This window comes from Triplophysa rosa, linkage group LG1, assembly GCF_024868665.1.
Source record: "Triplophysa rosa linkage group LG1, Trosa_1v2, whole genome shotgun sequence".
In the NCBI taxonomy this organism is placed as follows: domain Eukaryota; kingdom Metazoa; phylum Chordata; class Actinopteri; order Cypriniformes; family Nemacheilidae; genus Triplophysa; species Triplophysa rosa.
The window spans coordinates 12,788,883-12,813,878 of NC_079890.1; the positions used below are offsets into that span (position 1 = coordinate 12,788,883).

At 38.5% G+C, this 24,996-nt stretch overlaps 3 protein-coding genes across 3 annotated transcripts; 2 read left to right on the forward strand and 1 right to left on the reverse strand.

The window, feature by feature from the left end:
• Nucleotides 1-1,846: 1,846 nt before the first annotated feature.
• Nucleotides 1,847-5,881, forward strand: msmp1 (microseminoprotein, prostate associated 1). The gene is made up of 3 exons (XM_057341055.1): nucleotides 1,847-4,423; nucleotides 4,525-4,633; nucleotides 4,770-5,881. Exons 1-3 carry the CDS (start codon nucleotides 4,321-4,323, stop codon nucleotides 4,933-4,935), a joined length of 378 nt encoding a protein of 125 aa, XP_057197038.1. The 5' UTR covers nucleotides 1,847-4,320; the 3' UTR covers nucleotides 4,936-5,881.
• On the reverse strand, nucleotides 5,544-13,111 carry rgp1 (GP1 homolog, RAB6A GEF complex partner 1). The gene is made up of 9 exons (XM_057341045.1): nucleotides 12,808-13,111; nucleotides 12,395-12,510; nucleotides 12,172-12,305; nucleotides 11,285-11,368; nucleotides 10,802-10,951; nucleotides 7,393-7,539; nucleotides 7,120-7,247; nucleotides 6,227-6,404; nucleotides 5,544-6,106 (listed from the first exon to the last, which is right to left on the reverse strand). The coding sequence occupies exons 2-9, from the start codon at nucleotides 12,508-12,510 to the stop codon at nucleotides 5,883-5,885; spliced, it is 1,161 nt and encodes a 386-aa protein (XP_057197028.1). The 5' UTR covers nucleotides 12,808-13,111; the 3' UTR covers nucleotides 5,544-5,882.
• Nucleotides 13,112-13,411: 300 nt separating this feature from the next.
• Nucleotides 13,412-23,563, forward strand: gba2 (glucosidase, beta (bile acid) 2). Its single transcript, XM_057341258.1, has 17 exons — nucleotides 13,412-13,682; nucleotides 14,105-14,359; nucleotides 16,086-16,177; nucleotides 16,254-16,369; nucleotides 16,802-17,020; nucleotides 17,188-17,427; nucleotides 17,761-18,017; nucleotides 19,322-19,447; nucleotides 19,864-20,048; nucleotides 20,243-20,347; nucleotides 20,420-20,527; nucleotides 20,826-20,977; nucleotides 21,089-21,195; nucleotides 21,301-21,443; nucleotides 21,574-21,689; nucleotides 22,429-22,620; nucleotides 22,770-23,563. The coding sequence occupies exons 2-17, from the start codon at nucleotides 14,169-14,171 to the stop codon at nucleotides 22,986-22,988; spliced, it is 2,568 nt and encodes an 855-aa protein (XP_057197241.1). The 5' UTR covers nucleotides 13,412-13,682; nucleotides 14,105-14,168; the 3' UTR covers nucleotides 22,989-23,563.
• Nucleotides 23,564-24,996: the final 1,433 nt, after the last annotated feature.

A 24,996-nucleotide genomic window follows, 5' to 3' on the forward strand; every position in this document is an offset into this window, starting at 1 on the left:
ACGTAAAGTAAACAATTTATTTGCAATGCTTTCATGTGCTAACATTATTTTAAAATAATTTGCTAGCTATCATTTGCAGTAAGTTAATTTTTAAAGAAAATAAACATTGCAGTACCCCAATTTAAACTTTCGCGAAAATATAATGAATGAATGAAATCCAGTTAAACAAGACTGATGGTAGCACAAATGTATGGGTAGCATAAATTGGCAGAACACCGGCTGCACCAGCTGTGCGTAAATTGCACTAAGTTACAATTTACGCACTACAAAATATTTTTGAGTTGCACCATTCAACTTAGTTGAAGCGTAATGTTATGTATAAACTAAATATTTATGGAAACCTCCTATCAGGAATAACTGTAGGAATAAAATCGCATACTCTCTGAACTAACGGAATAAGCTCTTGTTTCACTCGACATTCTTCAATGATTTACACACATGATAATGCTGACATTTACAGTCACTTACCTTTTAAAATAGAGAACATTATGTGATGACATTTAATTTTGACTGCTCTAACACGAACCGTCCTAGCTTGCCTCCGTGTGTATATCTGCCTGTGTTGTGCACGTCAAAATGAAATAAGCTTCTTTTTATTTAATTGGCGGTTGGCAGTAAAATGAAATCACCCATATTGCATGTCATTTATTATTGCATTAGGTAGGCTGTATTGTTTTAAACAGCATTGTTTATTAAATTTACTTTTAAATATGTTATTCATGAAAGGTAGTATTCTATATACCGATTTTACCGTTATTATGTGAGGTAAAATAAGTTTAAATCAAGAATGTTTTGAAATTCACAACATTTCAACACAACTTTTTCTCACGAATTTAAAGGCTGCTATTGGACTGTTGAAGGTAAACGTCATATTATGCGACTACGCATTACTTTACGGAGAGCTTATGATAGCTACGTTCTGCCTTAAAACCAAATGGTGCAACCGAATAACATACAGATTACAGATTTAGTTACAAACTAGCTAGTAGTAGTTACTAAGCCTCTAGTGTGGACTTTATGTTCACGTTTAAGAAAGAACTTACGAATGGCTGGTGCAACCCTACCCTGATCCTTCTGCTCGCGACGCGATGAACTTCCATGGTACACAGACTGTACACTGTCACGAAGCGAAGAGGTTAGCAGCTGTTCAGATAATAGACGCCGACTGTTTGCATCAGTGCGTCAGCATATGGCATCATATTAACGCGAGAGTAATGTCCTCGCGTTACTTTCAGGGCATACGCTAAATGATCTGCGCAGCACTCCGTAAACTCCGACACGCATCTTAAAACTGCTTCGCACAACAGAGGTGGCCAGATAGGTGGCCATCCATCATTCAGGGGTAGCCGTTGCCACCCATGGCCACCATGTAGCTACGCCCCTGAGCCCCGACAGTGTGAACTGACACTGAAGGGGCTTATTTCGCGATAACAGCCGGCTGCTTGTACATTATCCCACTTATTACACGGCTACTTGCCACATGAGAAAAAAATTGGACATAAAATGTGAATTTGAAATATTTTATTAGCTAATTTTTACCGAATGCAGACCTTCCGCGAGGAAAAGCCGTTTAGTTTCGGTTTTAAAGTAAGAAACGACGTTCAAACGTCACCAACAGGCAAATTGGTTTAATCATTTGTAAATATAATATCATATATGTAATTAAAATAAATATTTATAATTCATTTTTGTGTAATATTAAACTGCCCCTCTCAAAATGATTTGCAGCATCCGGGTTACAGGGTGTTACTAGTTTTGAGCGGTTGTTATTTGAAAATAACAACCCTTGGAATGTCTCGACTGGCCAATCAGAATCAAGCATTCAAATGAGCCGTGTAATAAAGGCTATATAATGTATAACAATTTCATGTACGTTATATCAGTCATCTGCAACATTGATCTGTTGGTATTATAATTAGGATTGGCAATCAAGAGGTAGTTTTTTAGCAATTACAGTTACAGTCAGAATCAGAATCAGAAAGAGCTTTATTGCCAAGTATGTTTGCACATACAAGGAATTTGTTTTGGTGACAGGAGCATCCAGAACACAGAAACAGCAACAACAGTACACAGAGACCATAACACAATAGAATACAGTACACAATGATTTAAATAAGGGCCTATGGGTATAAAAAATTAAGAAATACAATACAATAAAGATAAGATAAAGATATAAAGAGTAAAGCTATGTATGTATGTAAATATGTACAAGTAAAAAATAAAAAAACACTGTCTATGAACAGTTTTAGAGTTCCTGCTGAATGAATAAGAGTGAGAATAATTTACTGACGACATTAAAAGACATGAAATGCAACTATTACACATGTTTTCAATACACATAGGCCTACCATTATCTTTACAGAAAAAAACTATAAAATAACAGCCTCATGCAAAGCATTCAACCTTTTTCTGTTTATTTTCTAATTTTGGTTCCCAGAATGCTTTGCACGAGGCTGTTATTTTATAAAGACTTGTTAATGTTTAATGTTCATTTATCTTTGAACAAACTGTTGCCAGTAAATGACATAAATGTAAATCTACAGTAAGTTACTGACAAACTGCTGCCAATAATACAGTAATTTCTACAGAATTTGTTTACAGTGAATGTTAAAAAATAAGACAAACTACCCTCATTTTCTGAACTTGCATACTTTCACAGTTATTATTTCAACTGAGGCAGAAGTGCTAACATTTGCAAAACGGAATTAATATAGCATAAAACTTTAAAGTGACTTACAAATGATGTGAATAGAAGCATTTAAATGAACAAAAAGAGCAACGATTCATGATATTTTGTAGTTTTTAGCACCACAATCATTCAGTTTCACTATACACTATAAATAAGTAGACCTCTCCAATTTAATCTAAAATCCTCTAAATTGTTCTTTCAATTGGCTTAGTTGAGATTATATAAATTTAAGGAACAGATTGTTGCCATACGTGATAATTGCCAAAATGTTAAGTGCACGAGTGATCTGAATTTTTCTTCACGGTGTACAAGTCCTGTTTTTAAGTAACTGAGTCATTTTTACCAACTCATTATTTAACATTAATTGACTTAATATTAATTGACAACCCAAAATACTGCTGAATTGTCATTTGGCACATTTTCACCTCTAATTTGACACAGATCATGCTATATAAGTTCATAAGTTCTAATGCTCAAGCAGAAGGGAATGTTTTTCTCCTGAGGTGTACGGCCGGAGCAGAAGAGAGACTGTGAGTCACTTTAACCAAACCAAGGCGCAAGTCAGAGCCATAGAGCAGTAGTACCACATGTAGTACACACGGAGGAGCTTTCAACACCTTTCAGACTACTGTGGGGTGACACAGGCGTGAACGCTACAAACACAACTTTGTGGTGCCCCAGGGTCTCCTTAGCAAATGCCTATTTCTTCTATCGCAAATTTTTCCATGTTGATAGCAAAGATGACGAGGGATGAGCTAATGTGCGAACGAGCGGGTTAGGTTTGCTTCTGGCTCAAAGAACGGTTACCTTCTCTGCATCCTCTCGAGCCCTGATCCCTTCTGCTCAACACCTTACTAGGATCCGTCCTCAACAACACCAGGGCAGAATATTACATCTTCGTCTCCTCTGGTCATAAACACATACACACCTGCAGCAGTTGTGCAATAAACGTCCAATCCCGTCTTTATGAGCTTCCTTCTTCTCATGAACATCCTCAGCTGGACCGGGCCCACGTGAGGTCACTGACAGGAGACACCGGCATGACATCATCAGCATGAGCTCAGTCCAAGGGTCAATACACACTGAGCACCACGGTTGTGACGGATACCTGTGTTTGTGTTTGAAGATCACCTAGTAACCACATGGTGATGTTTAGATCCCATCAATTTATTAGTGACCATCCTAAGCATTCTGCTTAAACTTTTGCTTCAATACACAACTGCTACTTTATCAGTTACATACAATGGCAAACCTGTATCATCTTAAACTGGTCATTCGTATCTGATCAGACCCAATTTTCTCTTCTTTGCTTTCTCACTTTCTTTTGCTGACACTTTTCTCCTCCTCTCTTAGTCATCCCAGGATGTGTCAGAATTTCTATAGTTTTTCAAGGTCATGCTCAGTGGAGCGGAGAAAGGCAATCACTGGAGAAAAAGGACGAGTGCTGCCAAGCCACAGCTTTTTCCTTTACACCCCCCGAAAAAAGCCTAAATAACCTGCCCCCAACTCAGAGACACACCTTAGGTAGGGGCAAACCACTCCTCTCACCGTGTACTCGTGAGCGCACAAGGGGGTATATATGGAGGTGCGAAAGCGGACAGAGGGATTCAGACAGCGACGCAACTAAAGAGATGGATTCCATGATGAGACACGGCGCAATGATGATCTTCATTGGCTTCATGATGTGGACAGCTTGTTTGGCTGCACCAATGCAGTGCCACTTCAACTCTCAAGGTGAGACCAGGTGCAGGCCTGAGGATTTCACAATCATTCCTTTGAATTCTCAGTTGGAGTGCACTTGTGATCATATGATGTTTTTTATGTCCTCTCTACAGCTCTGTGTGAGTATGAGGGGAAGCAGTACTCTATGGGAGAGAGTTGGATGGAGCAGGGCTGTGTTCAGTGCACCTGCCTGCACCCTGTGGGAGTGGGATGCTGTGAGACGTAAGAACTTAATTCCATTTTCTTCAGGATAATTAACAAACAATGTACTGCAATTATGACTCAACTGCCTGTTGAGTCAAACTGTAAATAGTTTGTTTGCATTTGACCAAATATTAAAGTTAATCTGCTAAACTAGCGTGCATCAGCCTGTGGACTTTCCTGCTTGGTGTGAAGTTCGAGTTGAAACCCTGACCTGTCAGGTCACACTGGTGTTGACCTCTGACCCTCGTCTGCCGTGCATTCCCGGAGAGAACAACATTGACCCAAGACATGGGGCCATCAACATGAATCTAGCAGGTTAGCATGGAGGGAGACCAATTCGGCAATCACAAATCCCCTGCCTGTCAGCTGACATCTGAATCATTCAGATGAGATTGAAAATTACTCTTAACGCAACTATATTCAAAAAACAACCATAAATATGTAAGCTGCTCAAAATCTCCATTTGAAGGAAGCAAGGCAGTGGTCTGATAAAGAAAAGTAATGTGTGTGTGAGGGGGAGAGTGTTGTGTTGGAATTTATTAAAGTGAGATCGAAATCAAAATCAAGGATGTAATGGAGGAATAACTATCAATGTGTATTTTATCTAATGCATTTTATCATCATTACACATTCTTAGCACTGCATGTTATCTTTTCATTTATCGTTTTTATCATGGGTCAATTCGATACACTCCAAGGATTTCAGAGAAAAACATGCATGATTCTCTGCATAAAAATCTTAATGTTGCAGAGTCTTTTCTTTGTCATTTATGCACTTTTGTGAACAATCAGCTAAACAAGCAAATTAAAGCCCATGTAATTGTCTTATGTTTAAAATGATTACTGAAATAAACATAGAAAATCATCTCATTGCCTTTAGTTTTCATTTACCAATAATGAACAGTGCAACATGGCATTTATAAGATGATTTTTGTCTTTGCTCTTTATTCAGAAATGGACAGTCTCATGATAAAGATTTTATGTACACTATAAAACAGCTTATGATAGAGCATTTCGCTTAAATTTGTAATTACAGGTTTAGCTTGGAGCAAAAGAATTTAAACAATAAATACAGAAATGTTCACAGGAGGTAAAGCAGTTTGTAGGATAACACTGAAAAGCTAACAAGAAGTTTACATGAATTTACTGCACTGCAAAACAAACGCCAATGAATCAAAGACCAGCAACTTTTCAATTCGGAATATGACTGCCCTCATTCCACAAAACACACTTTCCTTTAAAATCGTCCAGGATACAAATAAAACAACTCAAATGGTTATGCTGTTTGTCCCTGTGAACTGTGAAACATATGATGCTAGAGTGGGATTGGTGGGAAGCACCTTGATTGGCAGGTCCCAACTAAAGGTGTCAACATCCACGTTCTCCGCCCCAGTCCATACCGTGACCTCCGACTGATTTTGCAGAACCACAGGTGGCTCCACTGGCTCCCGCGCCGTGACGAACTCAAAATGCAGACGCCATCTTAACGACACTGGTGAAGAGACATCAAAAACATAATAAAGAATAAAAAACAATGTGGATTTAACATTTGAAATGTGGATTTGTTAAATCATTCAATAAAAAAACATTTATAACACAGATATTTTCTTACCTATATCTGTGGTGAATCCTGGCGTGACGTTGAGAGGTACGGGGAGAGAGAAATGACTCGAGGCTGTGTGCAAGCAGGACTCCAGGTGTCGCCCATGACCAGTGACACTCACCGGCTGGCGGGGGCGTCTCTGGTACTGCTCATTGACTTCCTCCTCACTCTGCAGACTAACTGAATACTGAGCAGAAATAAACATATTCAAATAAGAATACAGACATAAAGCAGCATTCGTCTAAAGAACATTTACCTTCCTCAGTAATGTATTTTCTTATTTCTAAACACAAGTGATGTGTTTAGTGTCCCGTGTGAATGGCCACTGTTCTGCAAAGTTTGGCTCGAACATGCTTTAAACAGATGAATGTGATTTCACAGAGTAGGACCTGGATCAACATCGCTGATGGTCCCGAAACAACATTTCTATCAACCAATCATATTTGAGAACCAGGTTTAAGGTCAATGTTCAATTTAAGACTGGGGTAGGGGCTTGTGTACCAGCAAACATTTACTTCTCTCTGATTTTAGAGTTCATTATTAGCTTGTTATAGAGCTTGATTTTAGAGTTTGTTATGTGTACGCTTTGGGTCATGGGTAGGGTTCAGTTTAGGACAGTTTTTGACAGGAATGTTGTTTCAAGACCAATGATGTTGATCCAGGAACACGTCTTACTTGGCAATATCACAATGACCAATCAAACACACATGAACCAGCTCATCTTCAGAAGCCTTCAGAGTTCCTTGAAAATTACACGCAGGTGGGTTTTATTAGGGTTGGAGCTAAGCAGGATAGAAGCTCTCCAGCAGTAGCACTAGAAGAGTTTCTCCATTTTGTTCAAATTTCGAATGAATCCACCAAGTTTGCCAAACCTGATGCACATGCTCAAAGACATCCTGTACCTGTAAACATGGAATATCCCCCTCTGAGAAATTGAAGGTGCCGATAATATCTTCTCCAAGCCTGTACACGGTCTTAAAGATGCAGAACTTAGCCACCTTTCCCCGCATGTTTGTGATATTGAACATGTCTGTGAAGAAAACACATATTCGCCCAATCAAAAACTGAGAAGCCCGTGACACAAGAATAGACTTCCATGTGTGACTTTAGACCTTTTAACTAAGAAACCATACAATGTACTTTCAAAAGACATAACAACACATATGTTCCCTCACATGGGCACCGTCTTGAGGTGGTGATCATTAGCATGTCAAGAGCTCTTTCTAGTGGTCTAGTGTCTCTCCTGCTTCCTTCCTCTTCCTCCAGGAATGGGTTGGAGGGAGCCACTTCCTCATCCTGTGGGAATGGAGGCTCTGGCATGCCTATAACAGATCCACAAAAATCTTTCATACTCGTCAATGCACCAGAATCGTGCTACGCCAACAAAAGTCTTAAGAGAGAAAGAAAACCGTACAAAAGAGTACAAAAGGTTATGATATGGTAATAAATTCAGACACCTGTGACTCATTTATTTCACAAGCGGAAGTGTCCAACAATAGTGTTAGGGAGTTTAATTCGCACTTGATCGCTTATGTGACTCACTTTGACCTAGAAAAACATTTTTAGGTTTATCCACGGAAGTAAAGGAGACAGTCTTAGCTTTCTAATAATAATAATAATTTTTAAGAACCATTAAAACAATATTCCTTGGTCGAAATTCATATTCACATTGACATAAGCTGGCTTATTTTTATTTTACTTAAAGGAACAATACGGCATTTTTAGGAGGATGCAGAAATGCAATATAATATACAAAACTATTTCTTCAGAGGTGTATAAAGACCTTACGTAATGAACCATTAAGGTTGTAATACCTTAGAATAAGTTATTTATATCTACATACAGAGCGGGCCTACATACATTGAATTCGCCGCCATGTTTTGTACAGCAGCCCTAAACGGACAAACAACTATACAACGCGCGTTTTCTCTTCCTTTCTGCTGCTGTATCGTGGTGAAACGGATCGCGGGATTATCCGTGATCCGTACGGATCGTGCTCTCCGGTGCGGAACTCATGTGACCCGCGGATTAACTGAAAGTTTATTCATCATCGAGTAAAAGAATAAAACGCACTCTCGCTCTCTCTCTCCAGTATCTGGACGAGTACAATATTAAAGCGATTCCAGATAAACAATGACGCTCAAAACTGCTCCGTCACACAGCTAATATTACAACAACAACATATCTTGGTCACATACTTATCCGAAGCAAAGCAACCTCCTCGGGGGTGATTTTTAGACGATCTTTCTCTCCAATGTCTCTCTGCTGGAAAGTATCTCCATAGATATCTGTGAGTACATATCTGCTAAAAGCCTTAGTACCGCGGGTCTTAACGCGTCTCTGCTGGAAAGTCTTTATAATATTAACACAGGTCCTAGCTCCTGCCTGACTTCTTTCTAAACTTAAAATCCACAAACCTTTTATTTTATGTAATACATAAGCAGTGTTGGGTAAGTTACTCTGAAAAGTAATTCGTTACTAGTTATTAATTACATATTCAATAGTGTAATTAGATTACTGTACAAATTACTCTCTCCAAAAAGTATTTAGTTACTTATTACTAATTACTTTCTATATCCTATATCAACCTTGATTAGTTAAGTGATTCAAGGATAGGCATGAAAGGGCTCTTTTAATTCATTCAAATAAATAATATTAAACTACATAAAGTAGTATTATTAACTGACCAAAGTATTACAAATGTGAGAATTATACATGAAAGCACAGATTTTAAAGTTAGACTCTGAATTTTGATGTCAATTCCACTATTACACACACATATATTACACAAAGTATTTAGTTTAATTACATCAAAAGTAGAGATGCACCGATTGCAATTTTCTTTGCCGATTCCGATTTCCGATTTTATTACAAGTGAAACCTGCCGATTCCGATTTTTGTCGATTCTGATTTTCTATCCACAAACTATAATTGACAGTATACTGTATATAAAACCATATTAACTTTTCTTCAATACACATTTTTTTTTATTTTCATTGAATAAATGATTGAACATTACAATTTCCCCAAATTTCCCTAAATGCAGTTCTCCAAGCTGCATTAAATTACAGAATCTTCTCTTTCCCAAACAACTCTTAAATTGAAGAACTCTGTGACTGAAAAGAAGTACAAATAATAAAATATAACTTAACATGTCACTTAATTTACCTTTTTAATTTTTGTACTCATCTCACAAAAGTCTAAGATAACAATAAAATACGTCAACTTTATTCTCATCTGTTTCCGTTTATGAAACTAACATTGCTTTATTTCATTTTTTCAGAAATGTAAAATAAATTGTCTTTATCTTGTGTCTGTAGGATTAAAAGAAGTGGGTTGATTTTTGCTGCAACTTCAATAAAGAAGTTAAAAATCTTATGAGTGAATTCTACTCTAAAGATGTATATGTATTTGCAGTTTTTTGTGTTCGTAAAGAACTCAATCAGATACATATCACATATATTGGTTGATTTATTCATTTTTTTATATTTTGGATTTTTAAAAACAAGTAGAAGTCGTGTTGAATGTCATTTTACCTAGGTGAAATGACCACAGTTTTAACGTAAGACAAGGAATCAGGTTGAGTGGAATTTACGTTTGTTTTACACAGAGTGAACGACTTCAACATGAGTTTAGCATGTGTCAGAGTTTAGCATGATGCTAATAGCATCATGGTTAGCATACATACCCCATGTAGACGGAGCAGCGAGAGATGAACTACAGTGCACCTTCTTGTCTGTACAGTACATGATGCGTGTGCACGCGCGTGCAGTCAGCGGACATGAGAGATGCGCGTCAGTCAGCAGAGACTCGCGGTCCGGTGGACCCACATGCGAGTATAAACGAGCCGTGAAAGACAGGCTGTGCGCGCGCACGTTTACATGTTTACTTGCGGCTTTGAGTGTACTGACGGCTGTGACGTTCTTGCCCGCATCACGGGCAACAGAAGATCGGCTTGGAATCGGCGAGACGTGAGACTGACCGGCCGGTCACCGGTCGGGCCGATCATACGAAAAACCGGCCGATTCTGATCTCTGGCCGGTCAATCGGTGCACCTCTAATCAAAAGTAACTGTAATTAAATTACAGAAAAAAATAAGAGTAATACCTTACTTTACTTTTCAAGGGAAAAGTAATTAAATTACAATAACTAATTACTTAGTAACTAGTTACACCCAACACTGTACATAAGTCATAGCTCTTTCTACAGTCTTTCTAATGCCCGCAAAATCTCTTCCCTGCGTCAACATGAGAACAACATATTTTTGTACTGTGGTGGCCACCGTCGTGTTTGGACTGAGCGATTCGTGGCAAATCTATAATACAACGCTAGTGGCCGCTGTTAATTAAGAACTGCGCCTTTAACTCAAAATGACAAGTGACATTATGTTAAAAGCATGGCTAATGTCTTTAGGTGTAAAACTAATGAAATTTTATTGTGTGTAAAACCTTTTCCACTACAATGGAAAAAATGATGTGCTGCACCTTTAAAGCCAGTTGGTAATGCAACTCAAACGGCTTTGCATGAACAACCCTAAGGGAAGCCCTAAACAAAAAAGGCCAGGAGACAATAACGGCAACCTACCATGGAGTACTAGAACTCTGAAAGGAACACGGAGTAACTTGATGGGCGAGTTGACCCGCTGACAGCCAATTGTGAGCTTGTACACATACTTCACTGCCTGACCCCGGAAACTTGGTGGACCATCAGTGGGAACAACCTCACTATAGGAATCTGCGAAATGGGAAAAGATTGATTTGTAGTTATCAAAATGAAAAATAAACCATGTGGCGCAATAATGTCTGTCTTGTGTAGCTCAGGATGACATTAGCCAAGCTTGATGTGCAATGACATGACTGTATAGCTGAACTGTGGCCAGTTGATAGAACTAACTGTTGATACTAAAAATCGACATTATCTGGGTCATGTGAGATTGGTTTTATTATGAACCGATTAAGGGACTCTGTTTAAATATTGTAAACAATTCCAAAAACATAATGATGACTGTTTAAAAAACAAATGTTCAATCTAGACTGGAAGTGAATGAATATGTATTCCGTTTCTTACAGGTCTTGCTCTCTCCAGGGTCCAAGCGAAGGTCACAGAACAAGATTTTAGGTGGTGTGTCCAGTACACACTGCCCTCGTTCACCTGAATCAACAATAAGAAACTGTACTGTAAATCGCTTTGGAAAAAAAGCAATTCTTTAGAAATCCGAGCTCCCTGAAAAACTTTAGGAACCTCATGATCTAAATCCCGGCTTTCTATGAATAATCTGAGATGAAAGAAATCCAATTTAAAACTCGTCCATTGTAATTCATTACATGCACACTTTCTGACATACTCTGTACATGGCTTTAGTTATACAAAATGAAAAAATCAACACATAATTTGGATTGTTTCTGAAATCTCTAGCATTTTTACAAATGCTTCGCATTGTAGTTGCTTTGTCAATCTGTTTTCAAAGTTGTATAGGGTTTCTGACTTCTTATCCACTGCCTTTGCACTTCTATAACTCTGCATTTCTTGATAACTCCTGAGTTCCATTGGTCGTGTTTTCAAGCTTTATTGTGCACCGCTATGCTTTTACCTACCTTCAAATCAATACTTTAATGCTTACTATATAGTAAATATGTAATCATTAAAAGTGTATGACTATGACATTTCAATACAATCATTTTCAGTTTCCACAACCACAAGGTCTACTTTCCTAAACGGCCACAAACAGTATAAACAAACCATATCCACCTTTCTTTAACATTTGCATATTTGCTTATTCCAATGTAGCTCTATAAATAAACTTTTCAACCTGTGTGACACGCAAACAAATGTCTAATTCCACCTGGCAGAGATTTGAACTAAAAATGTAAATCTGTAGATATGGCTACTTCTGGATTGATTTATCTTTAATGCAGCAATATCCGTAGCTCTCAGATCAGCTGAATAAGTTTCACCTCTGCTTGGTATAAGCACAGTGTCACTCTCGGCTTGCACATCCTGCTTGGTGCCCTGAGCGGGCAGAGCCACACGACTATCACTGGCATGGAACTGGCAGTGAATCTGAGCACTGGCCCAAGCCAACACCTCACTGTGGAAGATTAGGAGACTCGTTTAGGAATTACATCACAAATGTGGAAATATATCAGACAACAGGTTGGACTATCTTCCTGTCTTTACCTGCTGGCAGATGTAGACAGATGTGACATGGGGTTTGTGAAGGTTATGAGACACTCTAAAACCTCACCGGCCAAAAACACGGGCCCTCGTGCCATAGATGCCACCACCTCAATCATCTGAGAAAAAACGCACAGAGAGAAAATCTCGCAAAATTATTCTTTCTTAGCAATTTAGCTGCGTATATATGTGGAATAACGGAGCTACCAAGCGCTCGAGTATAAATAATGCACATTATGCAAACTATATAGTCTTCGGGAATTTATATTTAGATGCATTATGGATTTAAGCACTAGTACAGGTATTGCAAATCCAGACTGTGACTACAGCTCAGGTGATGTTTAAGGTGAGTTGGCGTTGCGCAGGTTAGCAGCAGCTCTATCTCCCATTCATATCTATTAGGAGTTGAAAAATACCTTGACGTTGCTTAAAACGACGCACCACGATTTCGTTGGATTGGATTACTTTCCACTATACATAAAGTACAAAACTGAGAAACCGGTGACGCTTCAGCAACTCAAAAACAAAACAAAACAACCGGAGGCGGATTTCACTCTGGGTGATTATGACGTTTCCCTGAGTTTTCTCAAACGCCTGTCAGACTACATTCATATACAGAAAAAAATAAAACGGTGTCAGGCTATTGCACTAGATTTGGGACGAATTTTACATGCACATCGTTTTGTTTTAGGTCGTACAATATTTAATAGTAAAACATAAAAACGATCCCTTTCCCCGGTAAACACGATTAGCCAACATGATTGGCTTCGTGGCATATGACGAAACGTTACAATCCAAATACGGGGAGGTTAGATTTAATCTAGAGCAATATTCCACTATAAAAATAATTTTGTTTAGTATAAATAGTGAAGTAAGTTTTATTGGTAAAAATATATATATATAAAAAAGACAAAGATAAGTGTTACCTACACAGATAAAGAGATGGCAAAACCCTTCCCCGTGCTACCCCTCCGGTGTGGTCATTGGTTTAACCCAACACTTTCAGTGGGAATTGATAGCTGACGTTGGCTTGACCAGTTCAACAGTAAAAGACAGCGATGTACTGCTCGGAACATGTGGTTTTACACGAGAAGACATTCTTTACTGCCCTTTTGAATGCCACACAAATGCCGCCACATGTACAAAGTAGTCTTTGCGGTTTACATTCATATGCATTTTTTCCATGATTTAACAAGGTGGAACAGCGAGAGCCGCAGGGATAACGGGTGGCTTTATTGATATAGTCATGCTGGAGAGCATCAAGACAAGTGCAGCGAAAAGAGGTGGCAAGGTAAGAGATGAACAATCCTCTCCAACACAAACTTGATGAGATAAAAAGGATTAGAAATTATGCATGAGTAGTCGCAGAAGTTAATACATAAATGTGACTGAAGCAAGCAGAAGACGAGAGTCTGACAATGGTGTATTTGAAAGAAGTGCACGATGCAGAAAAGAGCAAGACATTGTTAGTTATTTAAAAGAATAAGATCGAGTTACATCTCGAGCCTTGATCACTCTGGTGACAGGTGAACTTTGCGTTCATATGTAACTTAGATTACCTAACTGTTACCTTTGTACACGAAGATCAAGCTTGCTCTGCACAACCCAAGACAACGTAGCATTTTTTTTGTCATTAATGTGTCCTTAAGTTATTTCACTAATTTGCTTCATTTACCTAGATTAACAATTTTGTCTGTTTTGCTCCTATTGTAGATCATTTAGACCAGTTTTACACACCGGCTTTCGGTTTGGACCGTCGATTTGGAAGCTCCAAAATATGGATTTAAATGACAGCAAGTCTCTGGCCGAGCTTATGAGCCGGTATGTGTCTACAGAAGTTGGATTTGGTGTCCCGAAGGATGGTTGGCGGATATGTCTGGCTCACGAGTTCAATGAGAAGAGGAAACCTTTTCAAGCCAAAGATGTTTCAATCTCCAACATGATCGAACATGTTGGTCTAGGTCTCAGGTATGTTTAGCAATGAATGTGCCTCCGATTCGTTTAATCTTCATGTCAGTTCTTTAAATAAATGGTTCCGTTAATGTGACATTGTCTCATGTCATTCATAAAAAGTAAGAAATCACAACAGACCTTAACAGTCGTTCCTCTAAGTGATACTTCAGCCCAAATTGAGATTCGGTCAACATTTACTCACCCTCTTCTCATGTATGACTTCAACCTGTATGACTTTCTTCCTTCCGCAAAACACAAAAGAAGCTATTTTGAAGAAAGTTGGTTGACGAACCGCAGTGGCATCCATTCACTTCTATGGACACAAAACCAATGCAAGTGAACGGGGGCCGAGTTAACAACATTCTTCAAAATACCTTCTGTGTTCTGCGGAAGTAAGAAAGTCAAACAGGTTCGAAATGACATGAGGGTGAGTAATTTTTGGGTGAACTATCACTTTAAGTCTGATTTGTTTTTTTGGCTCTTGCACTGTAGTATTATGCATGAATGAAATGGATAGATACTATAAATATTGCAGAAACAGGTTTTCTTCTCTTCTGCCAAACTCTTCTCTGCCTGCTTTTTCTTAAGCAGCCATCCTTATTTAGTAAACCAAGGCAAGAACTGTTATAAGGCTTACCGTTACCAGCTTCGTAGAAGCAAAAACAACTCATTTTCAGATGCAGTGAACATCAACTTGGAAAATGTGAAGTCTGAAAATGATTCATTTGTAGGTAACTTGCTCACATATAAAAGAAATGACTGCTATCAGCCATCCAGGTGTATTAGGTCTTTACTTGGATCTGGTGGGGTTTCAGAGCACCTGTGTCTGGCCTGTTAGACTGGTACATTGTTGAAGGAATAGCTTTAATATCTGACATCAAGACAAGGCTTTGTGAAACTGTGTAGCTTCAGGCTGGTTAATGATTGATCAATATTGATCGCGTTTTGCATTCGTGATTAATGATTGACTCATGGTCAAACTCATGGTCATTGGTTGAGTTTAATATTGGCAAAAGTTCTTATTTGTGCATTATTAGATATAGTCTGGGACAATATTTATTTGTACCAAACAGGTTTTTGAACTGTTGCCACTGCCTATTATCCAGAATTCTTACCCAAGGATACCTTCTTAACCCTTAGGATCCTTTAAAAATGACTTCGCTTAGAGTTTTTATTGTGCATTGATTCCTATTGACACAATCAATGCACTCTTATGTGAATGTGACTAGTGTATTCATGTTCCTAAACCTTCCCCACGCTTGATTGATTATTCACCTAACTTTTATGGTAATCACATGTCAGACATCTAAATGTTATGACTGGGTGAAAGTTGAGATAAGTGGTCATATAGATGTGATATAAGAGATGTTAAGTCCTTCTGTTATGATTATGCTAAAGAAACTGATGAACACAAAAGATGTTTGCAGTGCAGAAACAGTTCACAGCTGTATCAGTGTATCCCATAATGCCATCTGTCCTTTTATGTGTGTGTAAATCAGTTGTGTTTAAGGCACTCCTTGTGCCGAGTGCCACGGTCCTGAAAACAGCTGGGTGTGCATTTACAGACAGACAAAGAGTTCAATGGCGTGCTTCGAGGGTGACTAAAGGGAAACCTAGTATGTATAGAAAAGAGGTGCATTATTATGACTAAAGCTGTTAGAGAGCCACAAAGCCCAATTTGAAAAGTCAAAATGTGAGTCATTGAAGTCTGTATATTCATCTCTTGTGTTTGTCTGAACAGGTATCTACGATGGTGGTACAAAAAGACCCAGATTGAAAAGAAAGCACCTTTTATTGATATGTTTCGGGCCTTACCGCTGAAACAAATTTATGGTGAGTACAAAGGCAAGCAAAAACATCCAGTCAATAACAAAAACCAGTGTACGTAATTGTTTTTACCTTTTTGCAGGCGTTCCTCTGGGGGGCATTGGGGGAGGTAGTATCACCCGCGGATGGAAGGGCGATTTCTGCAGATGGCAGCTAAACCCTGGAATGTACCACTATAAAACTGTTATAGCTAACCAGGTAACCAATTCACTTATAAATAAATTACTAAGCGGTGCTTTTAAAGGTCCAATGTGTAACTTTTTGGAGGATCTATTGACAAAAATGCAATATAATATACATATGTCTTCAGAGGTGTATAAAGAGCTAACATAATGAAGCGTTATGTTTTTGAGCTATAAGCTATTTCTATCTATACCGCGGCTCGTGACAACATCTTCGTCCTGTGTCAGCCACCGTAGTGTTTCAAAAGGGAGAGGTGGAGTGAGCCATTAGTTGCAATTCAAAATCTCCCCGCTAGATGCCGCTAAATTTCGTACACTGGGCCTTTAAATTGTATTTGCATTTATAAAATAGTTACAGGTTGTTTTGTGAGTTTTCGTGCTATTTTATTTCCAGTTTGTCCATCTGTTCTTCGCCCAGTTCCAGTCTACCTAAATTTCTGTTTTCTAGTTTACAGTATGTTTGCGCAGGGGGGGTCAGACAGTATACCAGCAGGTGTTGTCTACCGAACGTCCCCCAACACTTCAGGGTTGGAACTGGGGTTACTGCGGTGAATATGCATTTTACCACGCACTGTACCCACGAGCCTGGACCGTTTACCACCTGCCTGGCCAGAACGTCACCCTCACCTGCAGACAGGTGTCACCTGTCATCCCCCATGACTACAAGGTGACCAGCTCTTTGACACCTGTTTGATATCGCCACCACTTTTGTTGTTATTTACCTCAACTAAATTTGGTTCGTGTAGAAGCATTCGATATGTACAAAGATAATGAAACCGTATCCAAATTATTGATCCATCTCAAACAAGCTAAGCTCTCCTTTCTCTTTCTCAGGACTCCAGTCTGCCTGTGGCTGTGTTTGTGTGGGATATTGAGAATAAGAATGACTACGCGCTCGACGTTTCCATCATGTTCACAATGGTTAATGGGTCGGGCGATAAAGACGATAAGTGCGTGGGCCACTGGAATGAACCATTTCACCACGAAAAAGAGGGAGAATCCGTGTCTGGGGTCTTGCTGCATCACCAAACACCTGTAAACCCGTACACTCTGTGTATCGCTGCTAGAAGAAAGGTAATGTTGAATGAAAACGTTGAAGCAACAGGTTTGGCCTGTAGTAAAACACGTAAATTAGTCTTGTGTTGCGAGCAAGAACAGACGCACTCTGCCAAACAGGTTTCACAGTTCACCCCCACTCTTTTGTTTGAGCATGTGTTCCTTTGAGAAAATAAGAGAGTTGTACTTGCTGATCGGCTGACTGTTATGGTGCACTGCGCTAATATATGCTCACATAGAATGGATGTAAACATTTGACCTTGTGCTTGTAATGTTTCAAGAAGCATTCTGTAAAAGCAGGAACAAAGTTAACTTATTATAGACGTTCAAATAAAACTCATCGTCTTGCAGTCTGGCCTAGAGATCAGTCACCAGACCGCGTTTAGCCCAAAGGGAACCTGTAGTGCTTTGTGGAGTGACCTCATGACCGATGGACGACTGGACTCGCCCGAGGGCTCCAGCACACCCACACAGAAGGGAGAGAATGTAGCAGCAGCCCTGGCCGTGGGCTGCTCGGTGCCTGCTAATGGACACAACAGCATGGAGTTCAGTTTGGCCTGGGATATGCCCACAGTCACCTTCGGCTCGAGAGAGAGGGTGCATGCAAGGTGTGTGTACATTCAATATTTTTAACATGCACAGGAACGTTTTGTTAACATATGGGCGAATGCAAACACTTCCTTATTCATACGGAGTATGCTCAAAGTCCTTATGTTTTCTATCAATCTACCTTTCTTTTTTTGGAGTGGCATTCAGTCAGTAGTTCACACAAAACAGAAAATTCTGATCATTTAATATTCTTGTGTGAAACTGCTGGGATTTTCATAAATTGGTAAATATGCTCTGAACGTTTTGACATCTAAAGGGATGGTTCACCCAAAAATAAACATTTCGTCAATATTTACTCACCACCGTGTCGCTCAAACCTGAAACCAAAGTGTTGTTTTGGTGGTAGTAATGGGAGTGAATGGGGACCATGTTCCCAAGCTTCGAAAGGACGCAGAAACATAAAAAATGACGGGACATGACTCATGCTGTATATTTCAAGCATGCAATTAGGTTTGATGTAGATAATAATAAAGCTGCCTGTGCGTTCATTCACAGTAAAAGTAAACAGCTGTCCGTTTGTTGCCATAACAGCCAAACACGGAGAAATGTAGGTAAATAAAAGCTTAATCGAATAACGGATTATATTTTATTTTTCTACACCGAACCCATGTGTATGCCTTAAGGACACTTGAAATACACAACATAAGTCATGTGGAGTTATTTTATAAAGTTTTTGTGTCCTTATGAAGTTTTATAAGAGCATCACTATTACTCCCATTGCAACCTCCGTTAGTGCTCTCGAGCAGTGGTTCTCAACAAGGGGACCCCAGCTGACTTTCAAGGGGGTCTCAAGATGATTAACATTTTGAAATTAGACAAAACGAGCATTAAAATACATGTAAAGTTTCTTATTATTTGGCCATTTTTATAATGAATAAATGTTTTAATTCAATTAATGTCAAGCTATAATTAAGTTATTAAGTTTTTGTGAGTGGAAGGGGACCCTTTGAATATTGTAAAGGGGGCCTTGGAGTCAAAAAGGTTGGGAGCCCCTGCTCTAGAGGGTTTGAACGAAACAAGTGCGAGTAAATAATTACATCATTTTTATTTGTGGTCGAACTGTCCTTTTAAAGATATTCTTTGTATGTTCCATGAGGAAAGGAAGTCATGGTACAATATAAGGGTGAGTAACATTCATGATGGGGAAAAAATGTATCAACCAGGACATTCTCAAAATATATTAGGAAAACCAGTTTGGGTCACAGTTCCAAGTTTATATGTAACTTGGAAACTTAATACAACAGTTGCACTGATGCTTATCTCAATGACTGTATGACGTAACAGGGTGGAGTGTTTGTTTCAGGAGATACACGCGTTACTATGGCAGCAAAGGAGACGCTGCCCCCTCGCTGTCCCACTATGCTCTCACACTCTACAGTAAATGGGAGGAGAGCATAGATGAGTGGCAGAGGCCCATTCTACAGGACAGGTACAAATAAATGTTTCCGTAGTAACAGTTCATGAATTAAGTTGCATGGGGCAAGTTTCTCTCCAAAAGGCAATGTATTTGTGTATTGTGTAATATGTGTTGAAATAACCCTTATATGCCATTTAGTGTATTATTACTCATATCCTGTTAAGTGCACTTCATACAGTCAGATTCATATGTGTTGGGTGTGGTACTGTCCGCATACACTGTTTTAACATAAGGCATATTTTGTTTTTGGTTACTGTTTGGTCTTGTAGATAAAACCCTGGCCAATCTGATTAAAACCTCACTGAATAAACAAAAAGGAACAATGAATCAATTACATATTTATGTGTTTTCTCATCATTTATATGAGCTACTAGATGACCGCTACAGCTGACACTAATACATTACATCTTTATTTACTGTTTGTCTAGTTCTCTTCCAGCGTGGTATAAATCGGCTCTGTTTAATGAGCTCTACTTCATTGTGGATGGTGGAACTGTGTGGGTGGAGCTTCCAGAGGACAGCGATATCAGTGGTGGGCTCCGTCCTGAGGATGGGGGGCTTCCAGCTCAGCCTCAAGTTGTCAAGGAATATGGGCGATTTGCTTACCTAGAGGGTAAGAGGATGGCGCTTATCATTAAATTGATATGTAATCTAAACTGAGGATTTGTTTAGCATAGGCTTATTAAAGCCATTTGAAAAGTGATGGTTTGCATTGCTAAGAGGTTTTTGTCCATTTGTGTTCAAATGCAGTCAGGTTTAGATTGAGGTGATATGATGACTTCTGCTTATTTCCCTCTTTAAACACAGGTCAGGAGTACAGGATGTATAACACTTATGATGTGCACTTCTACGCTTCATTCGCTCTTATCATGCTGTGGCCCAAGTTGGCTCTGAGTCTGCAGTATGATATTGGTGAGCTAAACACTTCAAGATGATATTGAAATGAATGGATCTTGTTTTTTAAGTTTATACTTGATCTTTCAGCTGGTAGTGTCGTACAGCATGACCCCACAGAGAGATTAAATCTAATGAGCGGTCAGTGCTCACCAGTCAAGACCCGGGGTGTTGTGCCTCACGACATTGGAGACCCTGGTAAGTTAATACCATGTTTATTACCCTGTATAACCATAAAACAGTTTCGAGCATAATGTTTTGGATACAGCAAAAAATAATAATGATGACAATTTCCATTTTTTCATATAAACATATATGTCTATAACATTATAGACATCAGATACTAAAGTTATTAGAGGAACCGATATTTAACTAAAATCCGATAGATTGAGCAGGCCTTCAAGTTTTAAAGGTTTCATAAGACTCAGATTGCAAATGTTCCCTGTATTCTTAAAAACAATTGCTCTAATATTCATGAAACTACTTTTTCAAACAGATGATGAGCCATGGTGTCGTGTCAACGCTTACTTGATTCACGATACAGCCGACTGGAAAGATCTGAACTTGAAGTTTGTGCTGCAAGTGTACCGAGACTATTATCTGACCCAGGATGAGCAGTATCTGAAGGACATGTGGCCCATATGCCAGGTGAGCTCAGCTGTGTAGAAATATATCCTCTGAATGCAAAAATGGAGCTTGATCGCGTTTCCAAGTGTTTCGGCACACATCACTCACAGATGTGCTTTACCTCTGTTTCAGACAGTCATGGAAACAGAGTTAAAGTTCGATAAGGATGGAGATGGGCTGATTGAAAATTCTGGCTATGCAGACCAGACCTATGATGGATGGACAGTCACTGGACCCAGGTACAGTATAGCACAAAAGACTGGGTTTTTATGTAATAAAATGTCACGTACAGTCAACAACAACATACACAAGTAACAGATGTGTTAAATTTGTGCATGTTCTAGTGCATACTGCGGTGGACTGTGGCTGGCGTCAGTGTGCATGATGTGCAAAATGGCCCGTCTGCTGAACTGCGAGTCTGTTTATCAACGCTACAGAGATATTTTAGACAGAGGAAGTGCAGCCTTCGACAAACTCTTGTGGAATGGTGAGTAGGACAGTTTAGTCATGTCATGGATGGTGAAAAGCCAGGTCCGCCATTAGATCTGTTTCCATATTGAAGGATCATCTGGGATGAGAACACAACTTCAAGTAAAAGTTTCCTCTTACTCTTTTAGGCAAGTACTACAATTATGACAGCAGTGGACGAAACCTCTCCAACAGTGTAATGTCAGACCAGTGTGCAGGCCATTGGTTTCTCAAGGCTTCTGGGCTCGGGGATGACGACTTACAGGTAAGCAAAGACCAAAGTAGACCGTGTTATGCTCCATCTGGCGGACAGGTATTGCATATGGGCAATTGCGGGGTTATGGATGTGACATATAAACGCTCAGAGAATGTATTCCTTTCCAATATACTGAACCATTGTTTGTCTAAACATCAGAAAAATTTCAGACTATGCACAAGTTTTCTGTTTTCAAAAATGGAAATAAACCTGCGGTATTGATATGACAGAAAAAGGACACAGTTTTTTAGAGATTACACACGTTGTAGGATTTCTGTGAATTAAAATGTACAAACCAGGAGCAAAAATACCCGACAAATAAAGAAGGGATGTCTCTTCATAGAACATAAAATAGTTACTTTATTTTAATTTTCATGTGCCTATTTATGAGGAATATGTACCGTAAAAGATGTGACTATCCTAAAATGTAAAATCGTGCACAAAAAAATAAAAACAATGCTTCAAAAACTTTAAGAAAGACCTCACATGGCTATTAAAACTGCCAAATTTTGACGTCTGTGTTGTTAGTATAGTAAAACCTTTGGTATTTTTCATGGTATGGTTTACATTTACATGGAATTGCCCATATGTCCATGCACCCCAATCTTTTAGCCGTACAAATACACCACGAGTGCAAGTGATTGTTTTTAGCGATCATGTCCTGAAATTGCTGGAATTATGCAATTTGTTGTTCTGGGCAAAAAAAATGCCTGACCAAATACTTTTGAACATGCACTTCTCTGCGCAGGCTTTTCCCAAGGAGAAAATCCATAGTGCATTGAAATCAGTGTTTGACCTCAATGTTATGAGCTTTGCGAAGGGACAGATGGGTGCAGTCAATGGAATGAGGCCAGAGGGTGTGCCTGACCGTTCCAGCGTCCAATCAGATGAGGTGTGGGTGGGTGTGGTGTATGGATTGGCAGCTACAATGATACACGAGGTAAGACAAACCTCAGGTCATTGGTGTGGTTACTATTTTAGTCTATTCATTTCATTTCATTTCATGGAAATATACTAAATGATTTCTTTCTCCAACTGTATATCAAGTGTGATATGCCTGATTGTAACAGATTGTCTTCTGTTTCCCAGGGGATGGTGGAAGAGGGTCTGCAAACTGCTGAAGGTTGCTATCGTACTGTATGGGAGCGATTGGGAATGGCCTTCCAGACTCCTGAAGCATACTGTGAGAAAGGCATCTACCGCTCTCTAGCTTATATGAGGCCTCTGAGCATTTGGGCAATGCAGCTTGCATTGAACAATCGACCAAAGCACATTAAAACCACTGAGAAGGACACGGGGCTGGAATGAGTCCTGGAAGTATGCTGAAGGGAACGTAAAATGTCCTAAATTAAGTTACCTTTGATTTTCCTTGATTGTTGAACGTCTAAAAGACTGCAGAACTTGTTTGTGTGTAGCACAGTTACATACTTGTGCACACAAAAATCAATATACCTTTATATAACATTATAACATAAAACTGACTTTTCCACTGAAGCCCTGCATAAGCTCTACCAAGTTCTTCCATGTAGAAGCTGTGATCACGGGTCTACAACTGGAAGCATGAACTTGTTTTTTTTTTTAGCTTGGTCACAACTTCATATTCATGTGTTCATGATGATATAAGATCTAGGGTTTTTGACAATGTCTGAATCTTAGGGAATTGAGTAATAGAGCATGATTGAGTACAATTTCATTACATGAATGCTTTTTTGAGTGCAGAAAAAGTACTTAAAGTTTCCAGTGTCTTGTTTTTAGATATTTGGCTTTTAACTCTTGTATGTGTAGTATTAGTGTCTGAGGCATTTACAAGTACTGTAAATTATTCTACAACAAAAATAAGAGATATATACAGTATAAATGAATAAATGGGAATGTTTATTAAATTCAATTCAGTTCATATTTTTTAGGATTGGTGGGAATATGCTCCAATTTCTTTACATTTTTGCCATTACTATATGAATTCTGGTAGAATGTATACATAGATACAAGTCAATGGACTATAGTTTGGTTTAAACCCACAGATCCAAAAATGACACAGTAACTATATCCCAACCTATAAATAAGGAGCCTGTTTCAATTTTAACAGTCAATCGTACATGAAGTTTGTTCGGAAGCCTGTGGAGGCTGTAAAAAAGTAACATTTCACATATATTTTGTATTATAGGTTATCATATACTGTAACAATAACTGTTTTTAAAGACTCAGCTCAGGATGGACTTGCAGACTTTGCACATTGTTGCAGTGAAATTATCGTGCCAGGATGATTTTTCTGGGGCTCCAGAGTGATTAGCTAAGCAACAGTAAAAAGCTTAAAAGCTTTAATATATCAGGTGATTGATTCAAATAAACTGGATCTGGAACCGAGAATGGACATGAACTGGGTTGCCCTGCCATAGTGTAATTATAAGATGGCTTTTTAAACTGAAACACTAAAAACAGAATAGCATAACGCTAATTTAGTCAATCCAAAAAGTTCGCTTAATGAAAATATTGGTAACACTTTACAATAAGGTTGTATTTGTTAACTATTGGTTATTGTTTTAGCTAATATGAACAATGAACAGATTTTAAGATCTAAAGCTGTAACTGTTAACATTAGTTAATGCACCATGATGAATATTATTGTATTATCATTAATAAACATTAACAAAGATTAGTAAATTCTGAAAAAAGTATATTGCTCACTGTTCATGTGAATGCATTTACTAATGACAAAAACCTTATTTTAAAGTGTTACAAAAATAGTAAATATTACATTTATTTTGCTCAGAGCCACTGTAGCCCCTGTGCACATTCCAGGTACAATATGACAATATGTATGAACAATATGAATGCTCATAAGGTTGAAATTGTATTTATGTATGAATGTGCAGTGTTTGGAGGCTGAAAATGGATTTCAGGTAGTTAAATTTAAAAGGCATGTAGTTCCACCAAGATTTCCATTTTTTCCATGAAATGGACTGTAAACGATATGCACTTTTTGGTAACACTTTACAATAAGGTTGTACTGTATTTGTTAACATTAGTAAATGCATTAACTAATTTGAACTAACAATGAGCAAGATACATTTCTGGATATAGTAATCTTTGTTAATGTTGTTAATGTCAATACAATTGTGCATGTAAGTTCATTGTGCATTAACTAATGTTACAACGTTAGAAATGCAATAGCAAATGCTGAAATGAACATGAACGAAGATGGTAAGATGCATTACCTAATTGTTAAAAAAATACAACCTTATTGTAAAATATTACCGCACTTTTTATACATGAATACAGTGGTATTTTGCATCTATAGTTTTAAAATATAAAGTAT

Coding starts and splice junctions, on each gene's coding strand:
- msmp1 (XM_057341055.1), top strand. CDS start 4,321: ATGGATTCCATGATGAGACACGGCGCAATGATGATCTTCATTGGCTTC. Junction 4,424..4,524: donor GTGCCACTTCAACTCTCAAG/GTGAGACCAGGT, acceptor TCCTCTCTACAG/CTCTGTGTGAGTATGAGGGG. Junction 4,634..4,769: donor GGAGTGGGATGCTGTGAGAC/GTAAGAACTTAA, acceptor CTGCTAAACTAG/CGTGCATCAGCCTGTGGACT.
- rgp1 (XM_057341045.1), bottom strand. CDS start 12,510: ATGATTGAGGTGGTGGCATCTATGGCACGAGGGCCCGTGTTTTTGGCC. Junction 6,405..7,119: donor GGGATATTCCATGTTTACAG/GTACAGGATGTC, acceptor ATTTCTGCTCAG/TATTCAGTTAGTCTGCAGAG. Junction 6,107..6,226: donor AGGATTCACCACAGATATAG/GTAAGAAAATAT, acceptor TCTCTTCACCAG/TGTCGTTAAGATGGCGTCTG.
- gba2 (XM_057341258.1), top strand. CDS start 14,169: ATGGATTTAAATGACAGCAAGTCTCTGGCCGAGCTTATGAGCCGGTAT. Junction 20,348..20,419: donor GAGTCTGCAGTATGATATTG/GTGAGCTAAACA, acceptor TTGATCTTTCAG/CTGGTAGTGTCGTACAGCAT. Junction 20,528..20,825: donor TCACGACATTGGAGACCCTG/GTAAGTTAATAC, acceptor TTTTTCAAACAG/ATGATGAGCCATGGTGTCGT.